This window comes from Rosa rugosa, chromosome 3 (genome assembly GCF_958449725.1).
Source record: "Rosa rugosa chromosome 3, drRosRugo1.1, whole genome shotgun sequence".
NCBI lineage: Eukaryota > Viridiplantae > Streptophyta > Magnoliopsida > Rosales > Rosaceae > Rosa > Rosa rugosa.
The window spans coordinates 52,975,885-52,999,992 of record NC_084822.1 but is presented as its reverse complement, the minus strand read 5'-3'; the positions used below and the strand labels follow the sequence as shown (position 1 = coordinate 52,999,992).

At 37.2% G+C, this 24,108-nt stretch overlaps 2 protein-coding genes across 2 annotated transcripts; one reads left to right on the top strand and one right to left on the bottom strand.

Moving 5' to 3' along the window:
• The first annotated feature begins 15,318 nt into the window (after positions 1-15,318).
• On the top strand, positions 15,319-17,074 carry LOC133736630 (uncharacterized). The gene is made up of 3 exons (XM_062164181.1): positions 15,319-15,476; positions 16,433-16,533; positions 16,614-17,074. Exons 2-3 carry the CDS (start codon positions 16,440-16,442, stop codon positions 16,757-16,759), a joined length of 240 nt encoding a protein of 79 aa, XP_062020165.1. The 5' UTR covers positions 15,319-15,476; positions 16,433-16,439; the 3' UTR covers positions 16,760-17,074.
• Positions 17,075-17,426: 352 nt separating this feature from the next.
• On the bottom strand, positions 17,427-22,218 carry LOC133736629 (protein PSK SIMULATOR 2). Its single transcript, XM_062164180.1, has 13 exons — positions 22,040-22,218; positions 21,670-21,935; positions 21,167-21,489; positions 20,982-21,074; positions 20,805-20,895; positions 20,509-20,602; positions 19,858-19,955; positions 19,441-19,510; positions 18,845-18,948; positions 18,621-18,737; positions 18,381-18,457; positions 18,244-18,288; positions 17,427-18,113 (listed from the first exon to the last, which is right to left on the bottom strand). The coding sequence occupies exons 2-13, from the start codon at positions 21,889-21,891 to the stop codon at positions 17,624-17,626; spliced, it is 1,824 nt and encodes a 607-aa protein (XP_062020164.1). The 5' UTR covers positions 21,892-21,935; positions 22,040-22,218; the 3' UTR covers positions 17,427-17,623.
• Between the last annotated feature and the right edge of the window lie 1,890 nt (positions 22,219-24,108).

Here is a 24,108-nt window from a genome sequence, read left to right as displayed (position 1 = left end):
ACCACCATATCTGGCTACCAAATTTTACCAGCATCATCAACTCAACATTCTAAGCGTCTTTCATAACTGTGGTCAAGTTCAATTTCAAGTCTAAAGGGTCGAATTTACCTCAAATCCGAAATCTCCACATTTAGCTCAAAAGCCCAGACGGTGGAGTCGTCTAACATGGCCCGAAAATCACGAATTGGCCGGAAAACCAATAACGAGCTCACCGGAAATCAAGCTTGCTGCGCCGTATTCTACCATTATCATCGTGCATCGTGGCCACAGGGAGGAAGAGGAAGGTGAGACGTCCATGGGAGCTCGGTTGCACGGCCGGGGGTGGCCGGAAACGCCGGTGGTGAGGCCGGGAAACCCACTGCCGGCTATCTCCCTCTCTCTCTCGAGTTCCCTCTCTTTCTCTCGTCAGCTTCCAGAAATGGAAGCCCCCGAAAAAATCCCCCAATTTACAAAATTGCCATTACATTCCAACTTAAATAACTTTTTCGTTACAGCTCCGATTTTAACGTGCTGCATGTCCACGAACTCGGTTTAACGTCCTCTACGACTTTCATGAAGAACATTTTCTCAAATTTTGACCCGAACAAAAAGCCAACTTTTAGGGCCCTCTAAAGTGTCGAAACGGGGCCAAAAAGTAAATGTAAATGTCGTTTACCCATCGAAAGACTTGTAAACTGGTAAATTTAGGTTCGGGACGTTACACTTATGTTTACCCAAACATACATTTCATCGAACAGTTGTGCATGCCGGCCCCGGCAGACCCAAATACGATTGTCAATTTGTGTGTTCAACTCATGTGGCAGCTGCACCCTCAGAGCTGTCATAAATCACTCTTAATTTAACACCATGTCATGGAGAAGTTTAGCAACTATGAATTCGGGTTGTGGTGTAAATGAGAAATAGACCTTTCAAATTGCTTTTGTATAGTACCCAAATGATCAAGAATCTTTATTTAGGTAAATGTAAAGTAAAGAGATGGATCTACAGTTTTAATTTTCTCCAAGAAAGATGGGCGTTTCACTCTCATCATTGCCATTACCATCTTCCTCCTCATTGTCTTCGTTTTCGCTCTCGTCATCTTCATCTTCATCTTCGCTGAAATAATCTATATATATTATCATTTTTATTTTATGTTTTTATTTTTTTCTCCTAGGACAGCATCCCTTAAGTACCATAAAACAGCACGAGGGATGATCTGATTGCGAATGGTTGACCTACACAAAAATAATGGCAATAGCAGAAAATAAAACACGTAACAAAAAGTTATGAATTACAATATCGTGTAGACCTCAATCATACTAGCCAGTTGTTGATTGGCAACATCATCGTAAAAGATGATCATAATGGGAACATGGCCATGGTCTACTTAGTAGTAAACAAAATGAACACTCACCCAATGTAATAATCTCGACTCATGTCTTCTATGAGTTTAGGGATGGCAATGGGGAGGGTAGGGTAAGGGGATTAAATTACCATCCTCATACCCGACTTCATTCCCAATTCCCTTACCCGCCCCAATCCCTGTAATAAGAATATGGGGATTTTCCGTCCTCATTAGGGATTCCCCCTTTCTGCAAAAAAAATAAAAAAATAAAATAAAAACATAACTTAGAGCATTGACATTGACATCAACATGGAAGATGCGCAATGAATCATAACTCAAGAGTCCTGTAATTACCGGGGTACACATTAAGTGTCATGTAAATCTCATAACTCAAGAGTAGACCTGTAAATGGACCGAATTTGGATCGGATCGACCTAAATCCAAACCCGTTTACTTAAAAAAAAATTTGATCCAAACCCGCTCCGTTAACCCGGCGGATCATTGATAGCTCGATCCAAATCCGTATCCGCCGGATTAACGGATACCCGATCCGCTAATCCGACCCGTTTATAATTTCAAATATTTTAAAATTTTAAATAGTAATATTAAATTTATATCATGATACCTCATAAGATATTAAAAAAATATTAAAACAACATGAAAAGTATCACCAAAAGTAGAATTAAATTATCAAAATTCTTAATGCTTATTGGAATCTTGGGTGATGAACTGTCCCTTAGATTTTTGCAAAAAATTTGTATTAGAAATTCTTCATATTTTATATTTTATATTTTTAAAAAATAATATTATATTAATAAAAAATAATTTAAAAAAATAATATTATATTAATAAAAATAATTTAAAAAAATAATATTATATTAATAAAAAATAATATTTTATTATTACAAAAACGGACCGGATCATTAACGGATCGGATCGACCTAGATCCGTATTTGATCCGTTAAATAAACGGGTTAACGGATTCGGATCAGTAACGGATCAATGGATCAAAATTTTCGATCCAAACCCGTCCAATAGTCACGGATCTAGAGCGGGTCCGGATCAAAATCCAGTCCATTTACAGGTCTACTCAAGAGTCCTGAATATTGTTTTGGGTTAATTACATATAAGTGCATCTTATAATGTTTTTTTAGCCATAAGGCCACCAACTAGTTTTTTCATTCATAAGGCCACTAGATTAAAAAAGATGTTATATTTTGGATATTAAAACCCAATATATTTACATAAATGCCACTAGAGTACAAAATCAACATCCATTCTCTCTCTCCTATCCGGCGAGGCCTCCGGTCAACTCCGGCCGACCTCCGGCAAACTCCGGCCACCACAAAAAATACTGTCACTGACATCAAAAACTATTGTAGCTAGCAACAAAAGCTACTATGATGAAATTTCTGGCAATCTCCGGCGAGGTCACAAAAGCTACTATCACTAGCAACAAAAGCTACTCTAGTAAGATTTCCGGCAACCTCCAATGAGATAACAAAAGCTACTATCACCAACAACAAAAGCTACGCCTTACCAAAAAACCTATGCTCCCCAAAACGAAAAGCTACTATCCCCAACAACAAAAGATACTGTCACCAATACCAAAAGCTACTCTCATCAGCAACAAATGCTATTTTCGTCAGCAACAGAAAACAACTCTCACTAAGAGCAAAATCTACTTTCACCAACACCAAAAGCTACTTTCGCCAACATCAATGAGCTACTCTCACTAACATTAGAGAGCTACTAACATAGGTACAGAAAGCTACGATCACTATGATAGAAAACCACTATAATAGTTACAGAGAGCTACTTATTTGAAAAAAAAAAAAACTATTGACATTAGCTTGAAAATATACTAACATAAACACATAAAGCTACTATCACTATATTGAAATGCCACTAGAACAATTACACGGAGCTGCTAACTTGAAATAATGAAAATGAAAATAGAAGCTATTGACATCATGTTGAAAAGATACTAACATAAACATAGCTATCAAAGTTACTCCCAACATCTGAGATAGCTATTACTAACTGATACAAAAGCCACTCTAAAACATCAAAACAAGTATACATTTACAATGTCAAATGTTTGAATCAAAACATTCTGATTTCAACCAAATACAATTGCAATTAGGCACAAATTCAGCCAAATCGTTCAAAACCAAGAACAACCAGTCTACTAGGGAAAAGAAAATCTTCGCAATCAAAACAAATCAAATCAAATCAAAGACATGTTAGTCCCAATTATTCCCAAAAAAAAAAAAAATTGAGCTTGTTGCTCGCCGGAGAAGAGCAAGGAGGCTCGGGTCCGCCATAACCTCAAGAAACTGTTCGTGCTGTCGTCGCCGCCACTGGAGGATTCCGGATTTTAGCCGGATCTGCGAAGCCTGCGAAGCAGTTAAAGAAGAAAAGCTTCGGCTCCGGCTCCGACATGCTTCGATTTTCTCATCATATAATCGCATACCAGTTCAATTCCAATCGAAGAGAGTCGAATCAAATGCACCTAGTCAATTCCAATTCCATCATATCCAGATCCAAATTAGAATCTCCAAATTCAGTTAAAACCCTAGCCTATGCAAGAAGCCAAGAAGACGAACCTCATTTTCTTCTCTAAGACTGAGAGTGCCGGCGAAGGTGAGCGATTGTTATGGTGGTCTCCTCGCCGGAGGCATAATAGATAGATAATTTCGAATTCTGACCTGTAGTGATGAATTTTGGCCGGCGACATATATTGATCGAATGACGAGGTCCCATAAGATCTGCTTTGGATCGGCGTCAAGACCAGAGAAAAAGCGGGAGAAAGAGGAGGAGGTGGTGAAACGATGCCGTCTCGTTTCGCTCCGATCCGCAACAAGGCTTCTCTCCGTCGAGATCGTCCGGCAAGCGCTGAGCTTCGCTGCGCAATCGTCGGTTGTCGTCGAGGGAGAGCTTCTGACGTCGGAGATGTTCTTCGTCGGCAACGCCATGGATGACAGCCATGGCGAGAGGCGAACGAGCTCATCGGAGAGACTGAGAGAGAGAGAACGTTGAATCGCCGGCAAGAGAGAGAAAAGAGAGAACGATGGATTTATTTTTTTTTTTGAAGAGAATGGATCTGATATCCTATTCAGTTGGTTTTGACGTTTTGTTAAGTGGAAGGGTAAAATTGTAAGAGACAAAATAATTTGAAGGTGAAAGTGGCCTTATGAAAACAAAAAGAGTTGTGTGGCCTTATAACTAATTAAAGTTTTAAAATGACACTTGTGTGTAATTTTCTATATTGTTTTAATCTTTGACTGAATGTTTAACTTAATAATTGTCACAAACTAAAATAGTAAAATACAGACATTGCTGTAAATATTATTTCTTATGTGGCTGTCCACGTTATTAGTTAGGGACATACATGTAACATCTCAATAATCTGAACACTTATCATGTAAACTCTACCTCTATATAAGGGAGGCATCTGAGACTGAATAATACACTTCTCTATTTACCCCTCTATCTTCAAGGATGCAAGATAAGCTTTGCAATTCCTCTTCCAGTGCCCATCTTTGTTGCAAAAGAAACAAATACCTTTTGGTTCCTTTTGTTCCTTCTTCTTCTTCTTTTGGACTACTCCCTTAGGCTTTATCACTTGTTTCTTCTTCCCTTTGCCTTTACATTTGGACTTACTGGATGAAGAAGAAGCGATAATAGCCGCACTCCCACTCTCTTTCTTAATTTGCTTCTCAGCTGTTACCAGCATATTGAGAAGATCAGAAAGAGTATGATCCATTTGTTGCATATTATAGTTCATTATGAACTGAGAAAATGAATCATCTAGGGAGGAAAGAAGAAGATCTTGAGCTAGCTCCGCATCAAGTGCAAATCCAAGGTCTTGAATTTGCTCAATAAGGCCTATCATTTTTAGACCATGTTGATGAATAGGTGCACCCCTCACATGCTTTGTCTTAACAAGCTCATTGACTACTGTGAAGCGCACATTTCTATTTCTCTCACCAAACAATTCAGTGAGATGAAGTAATATAGAACTGGCGCTATCCATATTCTCATGTTGCTTCTGAAGTTGTGAGTTCATGGATGCAAGCATAACACATTTAGCTTGCGTGTCATCATCCTTATGCTTTTGATAAGCAACACGTTGCTCATCGGTTGCATCTTGAGCCAATGGAGTGTGAGGAGGTGCATTTTGTAAGACATAAGCGATCTTATCGAATGTCAATACAATTTTCAAATTGCGGAGCCAGTCATTGAAGTTTGGGCCCTCAAGACGATTTTCATTGAGAATTTTGGTGATAGGATGTCCTGACATATTGCAGTCTACATAACATAAAATAAAAGAAGTGAGATTGATTTTAAAACCAAGTGACTCGGGTCTTAAGAATCAAATGGCACCCTCTCACTATTTTAACAAATTCCAAATCCCTCAAAGGAATTCGAGAGTATAAATTAAAACTCTTAGTGAGTATGGAACACTCATTTTCATTAAGCCAACCGCATCATAATAGAACTATAAGTCAACTTAATTTCCATGAGAGGATACTCTTATCCAATCACATCAAATGTGAATATCCATAACTTTGGCCTCTAAAGTAATTAAGTCTCACCATAATAGGATATTGATAAATTACTCTAGTTAAGCTATACCCAACATCTCATGTAAGTATAGAGATCAAAAATTAAATCTCATCATAATAGAATATTGACCAAGATTTGTCCCTACCTTACAACATCAAATGTTGAATAACCTCTCTTTAATGCTCCTAGCAAGAAATACCTCCGTTCGGAATGATATTCACATGCAAGAACATCTACTAGGAGATTACAATGTTGGAAGGCCACAAAGAAGAATTCATAATGACTTCTTCGTTTTTCAACTTAATATCACTTTGAGGGAATTTTAAGGTCTCATCTTTAATAATCTCATTAATAACAATCACATTGCATTTGCTTTGATCCTAATGCAATCACACATTGATTATACTTGATCTATAATAAAATACTCCCACTAATTGTTTTCAGAAAACAATTTGATTTCATCAAAAACATTTTTCAAATGGAATCATGGGAAATATAAAATTACTTGATCAAGTGCAATGAACATGCAATTATAATAGGTCACATAGGATGATTATGGACTTGTTGTTTGATCCAACATGAGCCAATATGTTGGATCAAGGTTATGTTTGGGTGGTTGATTTTAATTACGCGTAACGATTACGAGAATTAAATAACTAAGCTAAGCTATTACACTTTGCACTTGAACTCCTTTCAAGGCTTGATGACTTCAAACTTCTTCTTTGGATCATCCTCATGTGCCTCCATCTTCGATTACAAGAGTGGATGAGGGGCATACAAGCTCCCATTTAATTTAATTAAACTTGAATAAATTAAATAAGCTACTTAGTTACACAACCAAATGAATTAACTACTTTAATTACATAGCCCAAATGAATTAACTACTTTAATTACATAACCACATTCATTCAAAATGAATAGTCGGCCAATCTCATGCTCAATTATATTAGGCCATAGTCCATAATCATCCTTTAATTAACCAAGATTAATAAGGTTAATTAAACAAGCATAATTAACTTATTCAAAATAAATTAACCACTAAATTACTTTAATTTAATGCAAGTAAATTAATTGAGTGATTTAGGGGATGATGTCTTACATCATGCAACACTAACTTTTGGTGAGTAATTTAGGGGATGATGTCTCACATCACTTTTGATGAGTGATTTAGGGAATGATGTTTTACATCATGCATCACCAACTTTTGGTGAGTGATTTAAGGGATGATGTTTTACATCATGATTCACCAACCTTTGGTGAGTGATTTAGGGAGACATGTCTTTTATCTCATAATTTAGGGAGACATGTCTTTTATCTCATTCCAACTTTTGGTGAGTAATTTAGAGAAACTAATAGTAAAGATGACTAACTCTACCAACCTTTTGGTGAGGGAAACATGGAAATGATTTTATGTCATCATTAACTATTAGGTAAATTTGAATTCATGAATTTATGGATCAAAAGTGAAAAACAAACACCATGAAAAATTAGCTAGTTCATAACTAGATTAGACATGTTCCAAAGCTGGAAATAAAATTTCAGCTTTGTGTTCTTCCATTGAACACTTGTTTACTTCATCTTTGAAGCCAAAAATCATGCATACCCTAAAGCATATATAATCTAACATGTTTCTAAGATTAACACCTTAATTAAGAAACATATAGAATCCCTTAATACATATCTCATATGCATCAAAGTTTCATAAAACTTAAACCACTTCTTACATGTAATTTCCAGAAAACTTTTTCTAGCTATCATAAAATCTACCTTACATCACATGCTTCATAACTTTTATGATAAAGCAAATTTTATGATCTAAATTACATATTACTCTAAGCTTAAGAAAATCACATCAACCAACATACTTAGCCATGTTTATAACATATCAAAATTAAGCCAATGGCTCTGATACCAATTGAAGGAATGGATGGATTTCAAAACTTTTTAATTAGTGCGGAATTAGTTTAACCATTAAACTACTAACTAAACATAAAATCAATTCCTTTAACCCATGATCTTGGCTTATTGTGATATGTATATAAACATAGCATGCATAGTAAGGAAGAACAAAGAGGGAGTTTATGTTCTACTCACCCTTGGAGCGTGATTTTAATCCGATCCAAGTGAACCACCAAAGTTCCTCTCCTTGATCTCTCCTTGTGTGTGTTTCCTCCACCTTGAAGCACCTTGGATTAAGAACTCCTTCTTGTGCTTGTAATCTTCTCTTTGATGTAACAAGTAAAGCCACAAAAGGATATGGCCTCTAAGGATCTTCACCAAGTGAATCAAGAGATGAAGAAAGATGAAAGAAAAGAAGAAATTATGCAAGTGTTCTTCTTTCCTTTAATTTTGTAATGGACCAAGAAAGAACTCTTTCTCTCTCTCTCTCTCTAATCTGAAAATAATAGTGTGGAGACACACTTATTATTATGTCCATGCTTTCACTTTTATATAATAGGAAATAACTCCAATTACTAAAAGAAAATATTGACTTTCATAAAGCCAATATTTTGGCTGGTCCATACTTCTTATTGGGCACTAAAAATGTGTCTTGGGCTTTCATTTAAATCTCATTTAGTGAAGCCCAAGTCCACACGAAAAGCCCCAACAATCGTTTAGGCCCAATAGGTTCGGTTTTACCCGAAAAACCTAATTATGTCCAAATAATAAATCTAATTAATTATTTGGTCATAACCAACTCTTGTTTAATCTTCTTCATATACAATCTCAAGGATCCACTTATATGGTGTGCGATCTCTTAGGTTCTAATTAACAAGGCAGTGAAGTTTATAGAAACCATTCTATTTTGTTTACGAATCAAAAACTCCATTTTTGATTCTCCCTTGTTATTAGGATAATAAATGTTTATTAATCCTCGGGGACTTCACAAGTCATGAGTGACGTCTTGCAACATATCATGACTACCCTAGTTAATGTAGAATGACAAAGAACCTATTCAATTGGAATTACAATACAATACGGTCCTTCTCTAACACGATGTTCTAAATCACATCATCGGGGTATGGAATTGATATGTCAATCCCCTAATGTGATTTTCATTCTTATGTGATTCCTAGAATGTGATTAAAAACTCCTTTTTAAATCTCATTCAATGCTTTGGCCAAAGACTCATTGAATCACATCTTTGAACATACACCTTATTTACTTAAGGATAGAGATTCTTTGTTGTACACTCACATGTCTCCATGACCGAATTGATTATACCAATGAATGCATCTATTATATCCATTAAGGGACACAATATTATTGCATCATCAAGAGATAATCCATTCACTCATAAGACAACTATGGTGTCTCAGGTCAAAGGACTAATTTGTATTATTGCAATTTAGAGTTCAAGTTTGACATGTAAGTAAGACTCCATACAAGAACTCTAATGATCGCGTTCAGTGTACTCTTTAAGTTAAGAGCACCCACATACTTGTATTAGTGTCTCTACACAAATGACAAGAGACATATCATCCTCCATATTGAGCATACATAGTATGTGCTAGTCTTTCCGGATTATCAATGTCCAAGTGATAATCCTATGACTAGGAACCTTTTAGGATAAGAGTGTGAAAGAGTAAAGGTCTCACACATCTAACTCTTTAGATTACTTTCTCTTTAACTCATATTCCTTGGACCTTGTTCAATCAAATATTAAATATAAGCAATGAACAATAAACTTGCCCTTTTGATTAATAATAATTACAATAATAATTACATCAAAATGATTGTTTTAGGACACAATTCCTTCACCTTGTCGTACAGAGGCTGATAGAGTTCCTCATATTTAGCTTCAAGCGCTCTGCGATCCTTGTAAAACTGTGCCTTTAATTCATCATGGTCCTTCTGCAAGTTGAGTTAGCTAGCCTCAAGGTATTTCATTCGAAATAATAAGCTACTTTCATATATTATTATAATAGTAATATAATGTTCCGGAGTATTAGAGCTCTAGAATCAGAATTAATTAAGGTACTATTTGCGGTGTACATCATAGAACTAATCTCTGGAGTTTCAATATTCATGACTAGTAAAGAACACACAACAAAAAAACTACAAACTTGAAGAGTAATACATGTATCTGTATAAGGTATTGAATTCGCTTTCGGGTCTCCGGTGAGATCCAGTGGAGTTCATTGTGCTACACGCATAAACTAATTAGAAATATAATATCAATAAACAAAATAGAACAAAGGGGTACTTTACTTATTTTACAGTTAAAGCCTTAAAAGTAGAAAAGAATACTTCAATTCAGGGTTAATTCGATAAATCTATTCATCCCACAATGAGGGTATATATACAAGTACAAAGGAGTAGTCTAACTCTAATAGGAAACAATCTTTCCATAATTACAGGATATCCTAATTAAATAAAATCCTAATTACATACAGATTTACAGCGATTCTACACTCCCCCTCAAGTTGGTGCATAGATGTCTATCATGCCCAACTTGTCAACTGAGCTGTCAAATACCTTCCTGGACACTCCTTTAGTAAGAACATCAGCTAATTGTTCCTCTGAGTTTACAAATGGAAAGCGAATAACCTTTCTGTCAAGATTTTCTTTAATAAAATGACGGTCAACCTCCACATGCTTTGTTCTATCATGCTGAACTGGATTATGTGCAATCTCAATGGCAGCTGTATTATCACAATGCAAATCCATAGGCTTTTTAAGCTTGTAACCCAGGTCTTTCAAGACATTACGAATCCACAACATTTCACAGACTCCATGTGCCATACCTCGGAACTCAGCTTCTGCACTTGATCTGGCAACAACTTTCTGCTTTTTGCTACGCCAAGTGACAAGGTTCCCTCCAACAAAAGTGAAGTACCCAGATGTAGAACGTCTGTCAGTTTTATCACCAGCCCAATCTGCATCTGTGTACCCAACAACTTCCAATTCATCTTTTTTCTGAAACAGTAACCCTTTACCTGGCGCCATCTTCAAGTACTTCAAAATACGAAAGACTGCATCCATATGCTCTTCACTAGGACAATGCATAAATTGACTAACAACACTCACAGCATAAGCAATATCAGGTCTAGTATGTGAAAGATAAATCAACCTTCCTACAAGACGTTGATACCTCCCTTTGTCAGTTGGAACTTGATCAGGATAAATAGCAAGTCTGTGATTCATCTCAATGGGTGTCTCCATTGGTCTACAGTCCAGCATCCCTGTTTCAGCAAGTAAATCAAGGACATACTTCCTTTGTGAAAGCAAAATCCCCTTCTTAGACCTTGCAACTTCAATACCCAGAAAGTACTTCAGTTGTCCCAGATCCTTCATTTCAAACTCCTTTGACAGATACTTTTGCAATTCATTCATCTCTTTCGGATCATCCCCTGTAACAATCATGTCATCAACATACACAATAAGAGCTGTAATCTTACCATTCTTGCGTTTGATAAACAAGGTATGGTCAGAATTGCTCTGTCTGTACCCAAAGGCTTTCATGGACTTTGAAAATCTTCCAAACCAAGCTCTTGGAGACTGCTTCAGGCCATACAAAGACTTCTTCAATTTACACACCTTGCCAACGTCACTTGGGTAATTCTTAACACCTGGGGGCACATCCATGTACACTTCTTCCTCCAAATTCCCATTAAGAAACGCATTCTTCACATCAAACTGGTGCAAGGGCCAATCTTTGTTTGCTGCAAGTGAGATTAGAATCCGGATAGTATTAATCTTTGCCACAGGTGCAAAAGTCTCCTCATAATCAATCCCATAGCGTTGTGTATATCCTTTGGCAACCAACCTCGCCTTGTATCTACTAATAGTTCCATCTGCATTAAGCTTCACAGTAAATACCCAACGACACCCTACAGTCTTCTTTCCAACCGGCATAGGTACTAGTTCCCATGTTGCATTCTTTTGAAGAGCTTCCAATTCTTCATTCATCGCCTTTGTCCATTTTGGATCCGTCAATGCATCCTGCACGTTACTAGGAATAGATACAGTAGATAATTGATCAACAACAAGTACATGTGACCCAGAAATCCTATGGTTAGACATAAAATTAGCTATAGGGTATTTAGCTTTGGCTTTGATACCTGGTTCATATTGTTTCTTAGGAATTCCCTTGGTAACCCTTTGTGATTTCCTAGGTTCGACACTTTCTAACCCAGAAGATTCATTAAAGTTTAGGGGTACCTGAGGAGGATCATTCTGACCGGGATCTTCAGTTGGTGATGCAGAAGGGGGAATATCTTGTGTGTGAGCTTCAGATACGTCTTGATTTTGATTCAAACTATCCAGAAAAGTCGTCTCTTCTGTCTCGGAGTTCACAACACTCTGTTGGGCAGTTACATTTTCTGTTTCGGAATTCACAACACTCTGTTCGGCAGTCGCATTTTCTATTTCGGTATTCGCAACACTTCGTTCGGCAGTCGCATTGTCTATTTCGGAATTCACAATGCTCTGTTCGGCAACTGCATTTTCTGTTTCCAAATTTCTACCCTCAAATGTATCCTCCAAATTTTCCAAGTCTTCAAAGACATCAAAATCAATAATAGAACGAGGATTCCCTTCACAACCTCTCTCCCCCTGAAGGGAAGACAGATTCAAGGGTTAAGGTATCAGATAAAGAAAAAGAACCTTCTCCGGTGACCGGAGTTGGAGTACCATCAGCAGTAGTGACAACGGCTTGAGGGGAACGTCTAAGGTTTTTCACAAGACTTGGGTCATTGGTCATATGGTCAGATGCACCTGTATCAATTATCCATGTACTATTAAAAGTAACCTTACCCTTCATACCTGACTGTGCTACATTAGCAGAGGCATTGTCTAGGTAAACTTTCTCTGTAGTAGCAACAGCGGCCTTGCCCAGATTCTTTCGCGGTTTCTTGGTGAAGTCCCACCAATCAGGGTAACCAATCACTTCATAGCACCGCTCCTTGCTATGACCTAATTCCCCACAGATAATGCACCTTTTGTTTGCATATGGATTTGGTTTACCTAGAGGACGGTGTGGAGAAGGTCCTGAGAAGCCTGGAGGACCCTGTTTGCGTTGAGCCATAACAGAAAATTCGGTAGTCACTGAATGCCCCATAGCCTGTTTCTCTGATTGCATCATTGAGGAATTCATGATTTTCGCAGGATTGGATTTTCAATGGTTTCAAGATGGATATGAATGTTTTTGAAAAAAAAAAGTTTGTTTTTTTTTTTTTCTTCGAAAAAAGGTAGGGTGATGGTGGTTTGAAATTCAGGATGGTTTGATTTCAACGGTGGTGGTACGCAGCGGTTTGTGGTGTTCTTCGGGATTCAGGATTCAAGATTCAAAGGATGCAGCGCAAGTTCAAAGGATTGAACCTGCTCTGATACCAAGTAGAAAAGAATACTTCAATTCAGGGTTAATTCGATAAATCTATTCATCCCACAATGAGGGTATATATACAAGTACAAAGGAGTAGTCTAACTCTAATAGGAAACAATCTTTCCATAATTACAGGATATCCTAATTAAATAAAATCCTAATTACATACAGATTTACAGCGATTCTACATTAAAGGCTACTCACCTTGTTTGGATTAAGACCTGGTTGATCATCTCCATTCCCAACTTATGCAAAAGAAGTCGAAAGAAGAACGTGAAAACCAAAATCATCGTATCTCAAACAAATTCATACAGACAGAGAGAGGGAGAGTACCACAAGAGCCGAGATCGGAGGCGCTGATGTCGTTGCTCATTCTGAATAAGAGAACAGGGAGTCAAACCCTTTCAAAATTAGGGAAATGATATTTTGGTTGGAATGAAAGAAAATAATAATAATATTTTTCAATCATTTTGGAGCACGATAGTTCTTCATTGTGCAATTTTGAAGCAAGAATAATTGGGATCGTGCTCCATATAAAGTACTCTTCCTATTGTTTAAACAGGGTCAAACCCTAATTTCTATGCAAATTAATAACGATGAAGGGGTTTAGGGTTTACCGGTTTAGGAACCGTGCATTTTTTTTTTTTGATCAGGTAGTACCGTGCATTTCAAGATGAGATAATTGCAGACTTTGACCGATCACAGATGGACTTGACCCGGTATTTTCTGGCGTTGGCCTTATTGGTTAATTAATAGTTTAATACTGATATAATTTAGAAATATTAAAAATAAGTATGAAATCAATTGAGCTTATATGGCTTGATTCCGAGGGACTAAATATTGTGCCTCCAATAATAATAGGGTGGTTCTATGAGAGGCTCGAGATAACCCAAAAGACCGGTCCTCCGATCTGCGAAGTCATTCTCGTCCGGCGGCGCTCGGACGCGCGGGCTGGCCCTTGGGCCTCGCCGTCGTCATGAGGTCGGCTGCCGGACGGGTATTGAATACCTATTGCTCTGGGGGAGCCATCGAATGAGGTGTTTGCTCGGGGCTTGTCGGACTGTTTCTGGCTGGGATGGTGAACGGTGGTGGTTGTGCTAACTGATCTAGTGATCAAACCTGGATGGCGGCGCCACGAGTCTGGCTCGATGGCGGGGTGCGGCGTGTGGTCCTGGATCGGGGTCCTAAGCGGTTGTGATCCGGCGGCGTGGATCGATTTTGCGTCGCAGGCGGCGTGATCGTGGGGCGTGGATTGTGGCGGTGCAAGCTGCGGCGGACGGAGAGTGGCTTGGCTGGTTAGTACGATAGGGCGGCTGGTGCAGGTGGACTGGTCCTGATCAGGCTGTTGGGCCTTTGGTGGACCTTTGTTCGATGACTGTCCTCTACTTGGGCTTTGAGTTTCTGGGCTGGAGTTTACCCTAGTCCAGTAGCTTCTAATTTGGGCTAGGGTTTAGGCTCTTGGCCCAATCCTATGTTTTTAGCTTTTGTCTAATTACAATAAGTTTCTTGTATTAGGAACCTACCGAGTGTGGTTTGGCTTGTTTATTCACTATGTTGTTTTCATAGCTTATAGGCTCGCTTTTATAGTGAGCGATAAGTTCAAATATAGTTGGTCTATCATATGTGCCATTGTGGCTCCTCCACGAAGCCTTGTTCTGGTCATTATTATGTGTCAGTGGGTGGGTATGTAATGACCTTCTTGGCATGCGCTATTATCAATGGAATTACCATTATTCACAAAAAAAATAGGGTGGTTCTATTTTGAGTATTTTCATGTATCTCATATTGGCATTTAGACCTCTCTTTATTTGTGAATATTTCATAATCCTATTTTACCCTTTACCTTTTTACAAATTGGAGGAAAAAAAAAAAACAAAAAACAACCAACTTGTATCCCGTTTCTAGAATTTCAACAATTCTTACATTCCCACCTACACGAATTTTAAAAACATTGCTCGGTCCAGTACTATTTAGTCTAGTGGTATCAGTTTTTTTTTTTTTTTTGTAAGTGAGAGGTCGTGAATTCAAGTATTCAACTCGAAATAGACTTCTTGTTGTATTTAAATTGTTCATTTGATCGCAGAGAAAAACACTGCTCGTTACAGAATTACTGACTATTCTTCCACTCGCTCACGCGACACGTGGTATGTGAACTTGCCTCTCTTCTCACTCGGACACATTCATCCCCAAAGAAACCTTCCCTTCCTTTCCTCCTTGGCCTTTTCGCCCTTCTGCGCTCACATCGTCAATCAGGTAACTTACCTAAATCCTCCATCTTTTCTTTCGTGTGGCAAAATCGTCTAATCGATTCGTTATTTTGATTCGTGTGGATTTTTTGACAGGGGTTTGTTATATTTGTGATCTTGTTTCGCTGTTTCAGCTTCATTTACAATTCAATATCCTTGGATCTGTTTCTCCCAATTTTTAATTCAATTTTGAAATCTCGTTTGACTGCTGAGGAACCCTAGAAATTAATATGATTTTTTTTTTTTTTTTTTAACTTATGAATTTCTCGACAGCCGGATAATTAACCAATACTTATGTAGTAAGAGTTTCATGGCTTTGAAAATGTCTAATAGTAAACATGGGTTTGGTGTGATGGGTGGGATCCTGACCCTTCTGGATTGCAATTGGTTGTTAATAAAAAAAACCCTGTTTCTAGAATCCCATTCCTCTTAAAATGGCCTGCACAGAAATGTCTGTTTCTACTTTCTATTGGTGTTAATCTGTTGGGAGTAATAAGAAAATGTAGAGTAAGGGACAGCTCAGCAGTATGTGAATCCCACATAGTCTAACCACAGGCTTGCTTGTAATGCGACCATTCGAATTCTACTGACGGGCATATGAAAATAGAAGCCTGGTCGGATTAGGTGATCCTCAATTGAGTCAACTAATCTGTCCAGAATTTATATAAGAAGATTTCGAAATTAGTTATGGAGCTGTTAATATAATAGTTATGCAAATCGTTCTTTTGCTCTTCATGTGCTGCTGCAAACCTCTAATATAACCTTGGTTTTGTTCTTTCTAGCCTCACCTTTGTAGCTTTGAATATGACTTTAAATCAGTTTGTCATAAAAATCCGTTCTCCATTATGTCACTGTTTATTTTATTGAACTATAAAAATCACAATATATTTTGAAAAACTGGCTTTTTGCTTTAGCGTTTCTTCTTTTCGTTATTGCATATCTTGATGTTCTTGGTTGTTGCAGTTGAAAAATGGCGGGAAAGTACATCATAGGATCTCTCGTGGCAACCTTTGGAGTTGCATATGTTTGTGACACCATTATTTCTGACAGAAAGATATTTGGAGGTAAATTTTGATGGAGGAGTTTGATGATTTTTCATGGTATAATTTCTATTCAGATCTAACAGTCTTGACTTGATAAACAGGTACCACTCCCGGAACTGTTTCAAACAAGGGATGGTGGGAAGAAACTGACAAGAAATTCCAGGCCTGGCCTCGCACTGCAGGACCTCCCGTTGTCATGAACCCCATCAGTCGGCAGAATTTCATTGTCAAATCCCAGTCAGAATAGTCTTGGGCATAGAAGTTGATGAAATGAGTTTCTTTTCCTTGTCAACAAAATCATTCTAATAAGTTTCTCACTGTAGGTAAGATTGGTCTGTTACTCTTGTTTCTGGCTTGGTTGAAGGTGTATCAAACCGTGGCTGGCATTTTTTGTGACAAATTTCCTTTTTGTTTGGGGGTTATTTAATCAGAATTGGCCCTTCATTCAAAACGCAAGGTCCAGATAATACTTTTGGGTGTTGCTCTTGTTGTGTTTTTATCAAAACTATATTGGTTAACTGAGAGTATGCTTCTGAATGCTGCTGTTTCATCTCTTTATTCATACCGTCTCAAGTCTCAACAACTTTATTTAGTTTGGTAGTTACCCCCTGCCGGAATGACGTGTATATTTAGTTATTCTTAACGTGTGTTTGGATGAAGAAAAATTTAAATGAAAATTGAGGAATTACCAAGTTCACAGTCTCTGGCAAGGAGAATCCATGAAACAATTCAACGTTTGTAATCAGCGGTTAAACTATGAAAAATTTCTCATTATTTCAGCACAAACTTGCCGGATGTTTCGATAAACCTGAAGAACATAAATTTCTCAAAATTTCAGCACAAAAGTGCGATAAACCTGAAGTTCATAAGGGATTGTTGGCAGCTTTGCTAAACACCCTTCGCAGCTATTAAAATGCTCTTATCAGTAACAAACTAATTCCCAATACTTGTGTAAATAAGGGTACCACCGTATAAGGGGTTGTATATACACAATAAACCAATAACTCACCTGAAAAAATATATACACGAATAGTGACTTGAATACCGGACATAGGATTGTGGAGAAAAATGGGAAGCTAAGTTTGAAAGAAACTCTCTCTATATATTGAACCTAACCTAACCCATCAATGACATCCAAGGGATTAGCCTTTGGCTGATCTAAGTTTCCCCTTGCATTTAGTTCCCTCGGCGGGGAGCTTCCAGTGCTCTTGCTCAAAGCCCAAGCTTTAGTTCCTCTCTTCTTGGACATAGCAAATTCCTGACTCTTACTAATTCCAGGAACCCTTTTCATCCTCCCAATAACGTCATCCAGCAAATTTCGATCTTCTTCTGAAAGCTGTATTCTTCGGGTCTTGTTTGTACTATAATCCATGGATTGCATTCGCTGCATCTTGGAGTGCAAGTCCAGTCCCCTACGAGTTGGAGACCGTACAGGCAAGGGCTTCAAACCATGATCACAATGTCTTACAAGGTTGATTAGCTGGTGAAGCCACGTCACTAATTCAAGGATGTAAGCATCTGTCTTTTGCTTATCTGCGTGATAGAGTGTCTGGAGGCGGATCAAGTTGCTTTCCGAGGATGTATTTTTCCCAAACTCAGTACTGTCAAATGGGAAAGCTAACATCAGAAATCTTTTCAGTAAAAATAAATAAATAATCATGTACATTGATATAAAATGATGCATCTTGTCCATCTAAATGAAATTCAGAGAAAGTGAGCGGCTTGACTGACCCAGAGTTTGCCCATTCTCCCACCCACCCAAAACCTTGATGAGCTCTGCACAAGAAAAAGAAGAAGACATTACTTAATGTAAGATAAACATAATTACTCATCAAAATACTGAAAACAAGCCAACAGCTTCAAATTACTTGTTCGTATTTGAGGCAACAGGAACAAGCCAGTGGAGAGTCTTTTCCATTTCAGCTTTGACCTGAGAAACCATGAGCTGCAGAAAACATAATATGAAAATAATCAAATAAAGGAGAGACAGTCTTATAAAAAAATCAAAATAAAGGAGAGATAATTGAGATGCTGTAGATAATAAGTATACGTTGATGAAAATAAATTAACAGGGAATGAACCAATCTCTATAATATGCAGTGTAATACCTCTTCCTTGGCATCAAGAATTTGCAATCGGGATCGTAAAGCTTTCTTAACACTATCTGGCAACCCATGATATAAGTTGTCCCTTGTATTTGGGGGAAGAGAGGTTGGTCGAGACGCCTATTAAAATTACCATTGCATACAAAAAGAAATTTCATTTTGTAAGTTCACACAAACTATAGGAGACAAAGAATCATAGGAAACCCTAAATATAAACAAACGCTTACAATGTTATCTATCTGGTTTATCATATTGGCATAGTGTAATGCAAGACCAGCTGCGCCTAGTCTTTGAGGATTTTTACCCTTCTCCCCTTTCACAAGAGTTACACCTGTCAAGTTATGAGCAACAGTCAAGAATTGAAAACTCCAAGCACCCACCAAAGACACTGACTAGACTGTGTAACCCGTAGGGCCATCAATGAAGTCCTACACGCTGCAATCTTTTACTTCCTAACTTGTACAGTGTGCACTACAGCTCTTTTAATCTAAAAAATATAGCCTCCACAGTGTCAGGACCCCAAATGGCATATTTTGGGGGGTTCACTAGATGAAACTCACAACTTCCACTGACCAGTATACAAAATCTAATTATCAACGTATAAAATAGCACATTTCTGGGGTGCACTTGATGAAACTGCAGATATGGTACCACCAAAACTCACAACTTTCATTTACAACCATAGAGCAACTAAGCATGTGATTTATTGAGAGATGAATTAGTTCCTTTCAAAAGGATGAAAAAAACTCTTGTGAAGAACAAAGCACGAATACTCAGGTACATCCAGTGACAAATTTCTATCCGTGTCAGATGTTGCTCATACCATTATCACCAAATGCTTCCAAGATTGCTTGATGGGTATAAGCAACAATATCTACAAGTTTCTCCACTATCTGCAAAGAGCAATATAATTTGATAACAATGAGTAAAAGTAATCAAACTGAATTTTATTCTGGCCTGTCGAAGGCAGGGTATAAGCAACAATATCTACAAGTTTCTCCACTATCTGCAAAGAGCAATATAATTTGATAACAATGAGTAAAAGTAATCAAACTGAATTTTATTCTGGCCTGTCGAAGGCAAATACTGAGTACTGTCAGCAATATATTTCAATTCCTTGATGTATATAAGCAAGCATTACTTCAAACAATTGATAGATCTATGCCTTCCCTTGAAAAAGATAGATTTTTCCATCGGTGCTATTTCTTAAAGAAATTTCAGAAATGGTTCACAATAGTACCTCATCTAAATTTTTGGCCCAAAGAGACTTCTTTTTCAAGGTCCTCACAAGCTTTCTTTGTTGTTTTAATTCACTTTGTAACATTGTCAGACTTTCTCCTACAATTACAAAGATAACACCCTGTTAATATGTGCTGCCTTCATGTGGTTTTGTAGGTGTCAAGCAGAAATTTATCATGCACTGCCATGTACAGAGAGCATTCAAGAAAAAGAAATTAAAGTACTCAACCAAATAATGCACTTTGTCATGTAAAAGAGGAAGTTGAAGATCGCTAAAAAAATTGAGTGTAAACAATTCTAATGGGGAACATAGGTCCACAAAAGCATAATATAACATGAGAAAGCGAGAGAGAAACATTGGCTGCTTGATTCTGGCAGTATTAACCATATCAACAATTAGGTAGAATAAGTGGATAAGCCCAGCAAAAGAAAGGGTAGAATCAGTGAAGCATGACATATATAAGTAATGCTGTTTAAAAAGGCATGTCTCTGCAGTAGCACATTGTATAAATGGGAAAAAAGGGGAAAAAAGAAAGATAGAAGAATCAGAATATCCAGAAGTTGCTAGGATATTATGAATTAGCAAATTTTGAATCTAAACTGTACTACACTCTAAAAAAAAAGGATAGACAAGAAATTTCCCAAGTCTAACCTCTAAGAGGGAGATGCAAGGCCTTAGCTTCCTCGAGCTTTCTCTTGTAATCTTGTTCAAATCTGTCCAAAGCACTCAACTCATGGTATAATTCCTACAAACATTGAAAAAAATTAGCTTCTCCAAGTTGGAGTTATATGGTATGAAAGAACTAATATCTAGTGTTACTTAAGCATAGACAGATAAAAAACTACAACTAGATGCAAATTCTTGACATTCTCAATCATTAGTTAATTACTTCACCAGTACATCACATTTCACTGCACAATGTTGATAAATGTAGATATACTACTTACAGAAGTATGCTGACCAAGAGTGGTCAATTCCTGCATTGTCATTTCGGCTTCTGATCTTAGCTGTTTGTGACTTGGATCATCAGAATCTAATCTGAATATCAATTTCATAAACCATATATTAAAGTTAGCATCAATTCGTATATACATTCTACCAAATAGTCTAAAAATCAAACCCACCTTGAGAAATATCGACTCAGGTTATGCCATTGTGGGTCTTTACACTGGTTGCCAAACCTAATTACTTCCCGTGAGAAAAGATCAAGTTCTTCCCTACAGATCCCCAAGAAGCAAAAGTTTAGAGCTACTAAAAGGCAACAAATTGCGACAAACACACTCACACTATTCTCTCATGAGAGTAAAACCTTTTGTCAGCAGCAGCAATACTTAGCAACTCCCTCATATCTTTGGACACCAAGTTTTGTACACCTTGAGAATGCAGAACCTCTCCCTTGAGGAACTGGATATTCTTTTCGGAAAGTGATTGCAACAAGTTTGCGCCCTTGGCGATTGTATTAGCTACTTCAAATGATAGTATAGATATTCTATTGCCTCTAGAACCCCCAGTAAGAAATCCGCTATTGCTTTGCAAATTCGACACACTGCTGCCTAGTGTATCCAAAACTCCTACTGCCTTCTCCAGGCCTGCAGTTCCAGCTCTGCCTATAAATGAGTTCCTCTGTGAAATCTACAAAAGAAAACACAACATTAAACCAATAATGCCGCAACAATATCCGAGAATTCTAAGCAAATACATCTACAATTCAACAAAAAAAAAAATTCATATAAATTCCAATTTTGATACAAATAACAAGAGAACAATCTGGTACATATTCCAGGTAGTAAATTTGACTTTTGACTGAATTACCTTGGCGGCTCCATTCCGAGCAGGAGTTGACGGCTTCAACTCGCTCGAAAACGACGATCGCAGCTCGCCGGAATCGTACTTGTGCGGCGTTCTCAGGGCGTCAATATCATCGGAGAATGAAAAATTATCTTTCATCTTATTCACACTCGACTTGAGCTTCCCGGAAAACCCCAAATTCTTAGCACCTTCATCACTAAACCCAGCCGAGCAAACCGCCCCCATCGTTGCTCCCCCAACTAATTCAACTCTGAAGTTCAGCAATTCAGCTAAATTCCACGGAATTCAGACCGGAAAACCACAATTTCTTTCAGATTCTCAGCAACAAAAACAAACCAAACCGGAATTATGGACCAATATCAGAAGCATTTACCTTATTTGCAGGGAGAATTCCAAGTCAGTCAGAGCCAAATGAATTGAATTTCTTTAGCCGAAAAAAAAAAAGTAGCAGAGGATTGAGGTTAGCAGGATTATAAGGACAAAGTCGATGGAGAGAGAGAGAGAGAGAGAGAGTATGTACAAAATATGGTTGTGTTTGACTGAAATACAAAAATGATAGAGAGAGGAATTTTCTTTATGACTGATTTGGTTTGGTAAGGAAAAATAAGGAAATGACGCGTTTAGAAAAGAGTAACGGAAATCTCGTGGGAATTTTGACTCCGAAACGAAATTCATTTGAGTACGGAATCCAAAATTGAGCAGTGATTTTTGTCATCTATTTTTTTTTTTTTTTTGGTAAAAAAAATCATAGCGATGATTTGTGCTGGTGTGAAATCATAACCCGGAGGAGGGAAAAGGAATTGTCAAGTCCCGCCTACCACTTTTGGTGTGTGTTTGTAAATGTTGTCCTTGTAGACACTTTTTTAAAGACTTTAGTGGTGTTTACTTGGTCAGTAGCTGATTAAATAAACATGTTCAATCACACTCTTAGATGTAAATTCATCAATTGAAAACAAAACAACTCAACTTAAAAATAACCATTAGATTTATATTCAAGAGTGGCTGAGCATGATTTTCTTGTTTAATTGGTGACCAGATAAACATACTTGTTACCATGTTACTCTTTATATTGAGAGCCAATCAATTAGTGATTTGTATTTATGTCTTAGAAAGATTTTTATTAGTCAACGCTTTGAAGTTTGAATGGGGATGAGGATGGGATATTTATGATTATAAATAAGTAGGATTATATAAGTGTGTTTAAAGTATGAACCAAAGACTTGGACAATGGATTCCTTTTGGACTTTTTTTTTTGGGTGCTATAAATTGACATGTTGCTTACTTTGTGAGTTTAGTTTTAATCAGCAGACACTTTGTCACTTTTCATTTGGTGAGGGACATTTGTCATCTTGAAGATGGGATTTAGAATTTTTCAACACTGATATTTGTCTCCTCTGCTCAAGATTCAAGAGTCTACCATCTTTTGTAAATTAACAAGATTTAGTATCTTTTACTTTCACTTTAGGCCTCGTTTGGTTCACGGAAAGGAAAATAATTCATTTGTCTTTCCCATAGAGAGGGAAATGAAATTTCCCAACAACTTTCAATTCCAATGTTTGGTAACGTAAGGAAAGTTATCAGGAAAGTTGTTAAAAAGTTTGTAAATAATGTAATAAAATAATATGTTGTGAGTAATAAATGCAATGAAAGAATGAGGGAAAGTGATTTATTTGAGGTTTGGAATAAACCACTTTCCCTCTTATTTTCCCTTCCTTCAGGAAATGATTTCATTTCCTTTTGCATCCCAAACGCAGGAAAGGAACAAGTTTCCTGTTCTGATGCTTACTTTCCGCGAACCAAACGTAGCCTTAGTGGAATTGGGATAAACTCATCCAAACTTTCTCTTATTTGTCAATATTTTGAATTGTAGTTTTATATTTATGAATTTTTTAATCAATTTTTAAGATTGTTTATACAAAAATCAAAGAAAAATGAAGATCATTATATTATTGAACAAATTGATGGTGAAGTTAACATTTTTTTGGGTATAATTTAATGAGTTAACGATCTCCTATTTATATGTGTTTGTAGAATTGATTTAAAGGTTTATCTAATAGACGAATGTTCTATCATGAAACTATATTGCTGAATATAGACGAATGTTCTACCATGAAATGAAACTATATTGCTGAATGTCTAGATACATGCAAATAATAGAGAATTTAGACAAAGAGGACAAAGTTAGTTTAGACACAAGTATTTTATTGAATAAACTGTTTTAACAAAAAAACAAAAAATTTTGCACATTTTTGACTTTCTTTTTCCACCTGCCCTACATCACATGTTTAAATATACAAAAGACATAATAGCAATTCATCTACAATTTGATAGTAAAAAAATGACGCTCTCTTCTCTCTAGAGAAAAACCCTACGGTCGCAACCAGCCTTGAGTGGCAGCGGCGGCAGCACTGCAAATTTTCTGACTCTCGGCATAGAGGTTTC

Bases quoted from the DNA above. Each gene is read 5' to 3' on its own strand.
- LOC133736630 (XM_062164181.1), top strand. From the start codon at position 16,440: ATGGCGGGAAAGTACATCATAGGATCTCTCGTGGCAACCTTTGGAGTT. The intron at 16,534-16,613 runs GTAAATTTTGAT...CTTGATAAACAG, and splicing joins TGACAGAAAGATATTTGGAG to GTACCACTCCCGGAACTGTT.
- LOC133736629 (XM_062164180.1), bottom strand. From the start codon at position 21,891: ATGGGGGCGGTTTGCTCGGCTGGGTTTAGTGATGAAGGTGCTAAGAAT. The intron at 21,075-21,166 runs GTTTTACTCTCA...GGGGATCTGTAG, and splicing joins ATTGCTGCTGCTGACAAAAG to GGAAGAACTTGATCTTTTCT. The intron at 20,603-20,804 runs GTAAGTAGTATA...CAATGTTTGTAG, and splicing joins CTCTTGGTCAGCATACTTCT to GAATTATACCATGAGTTGAG.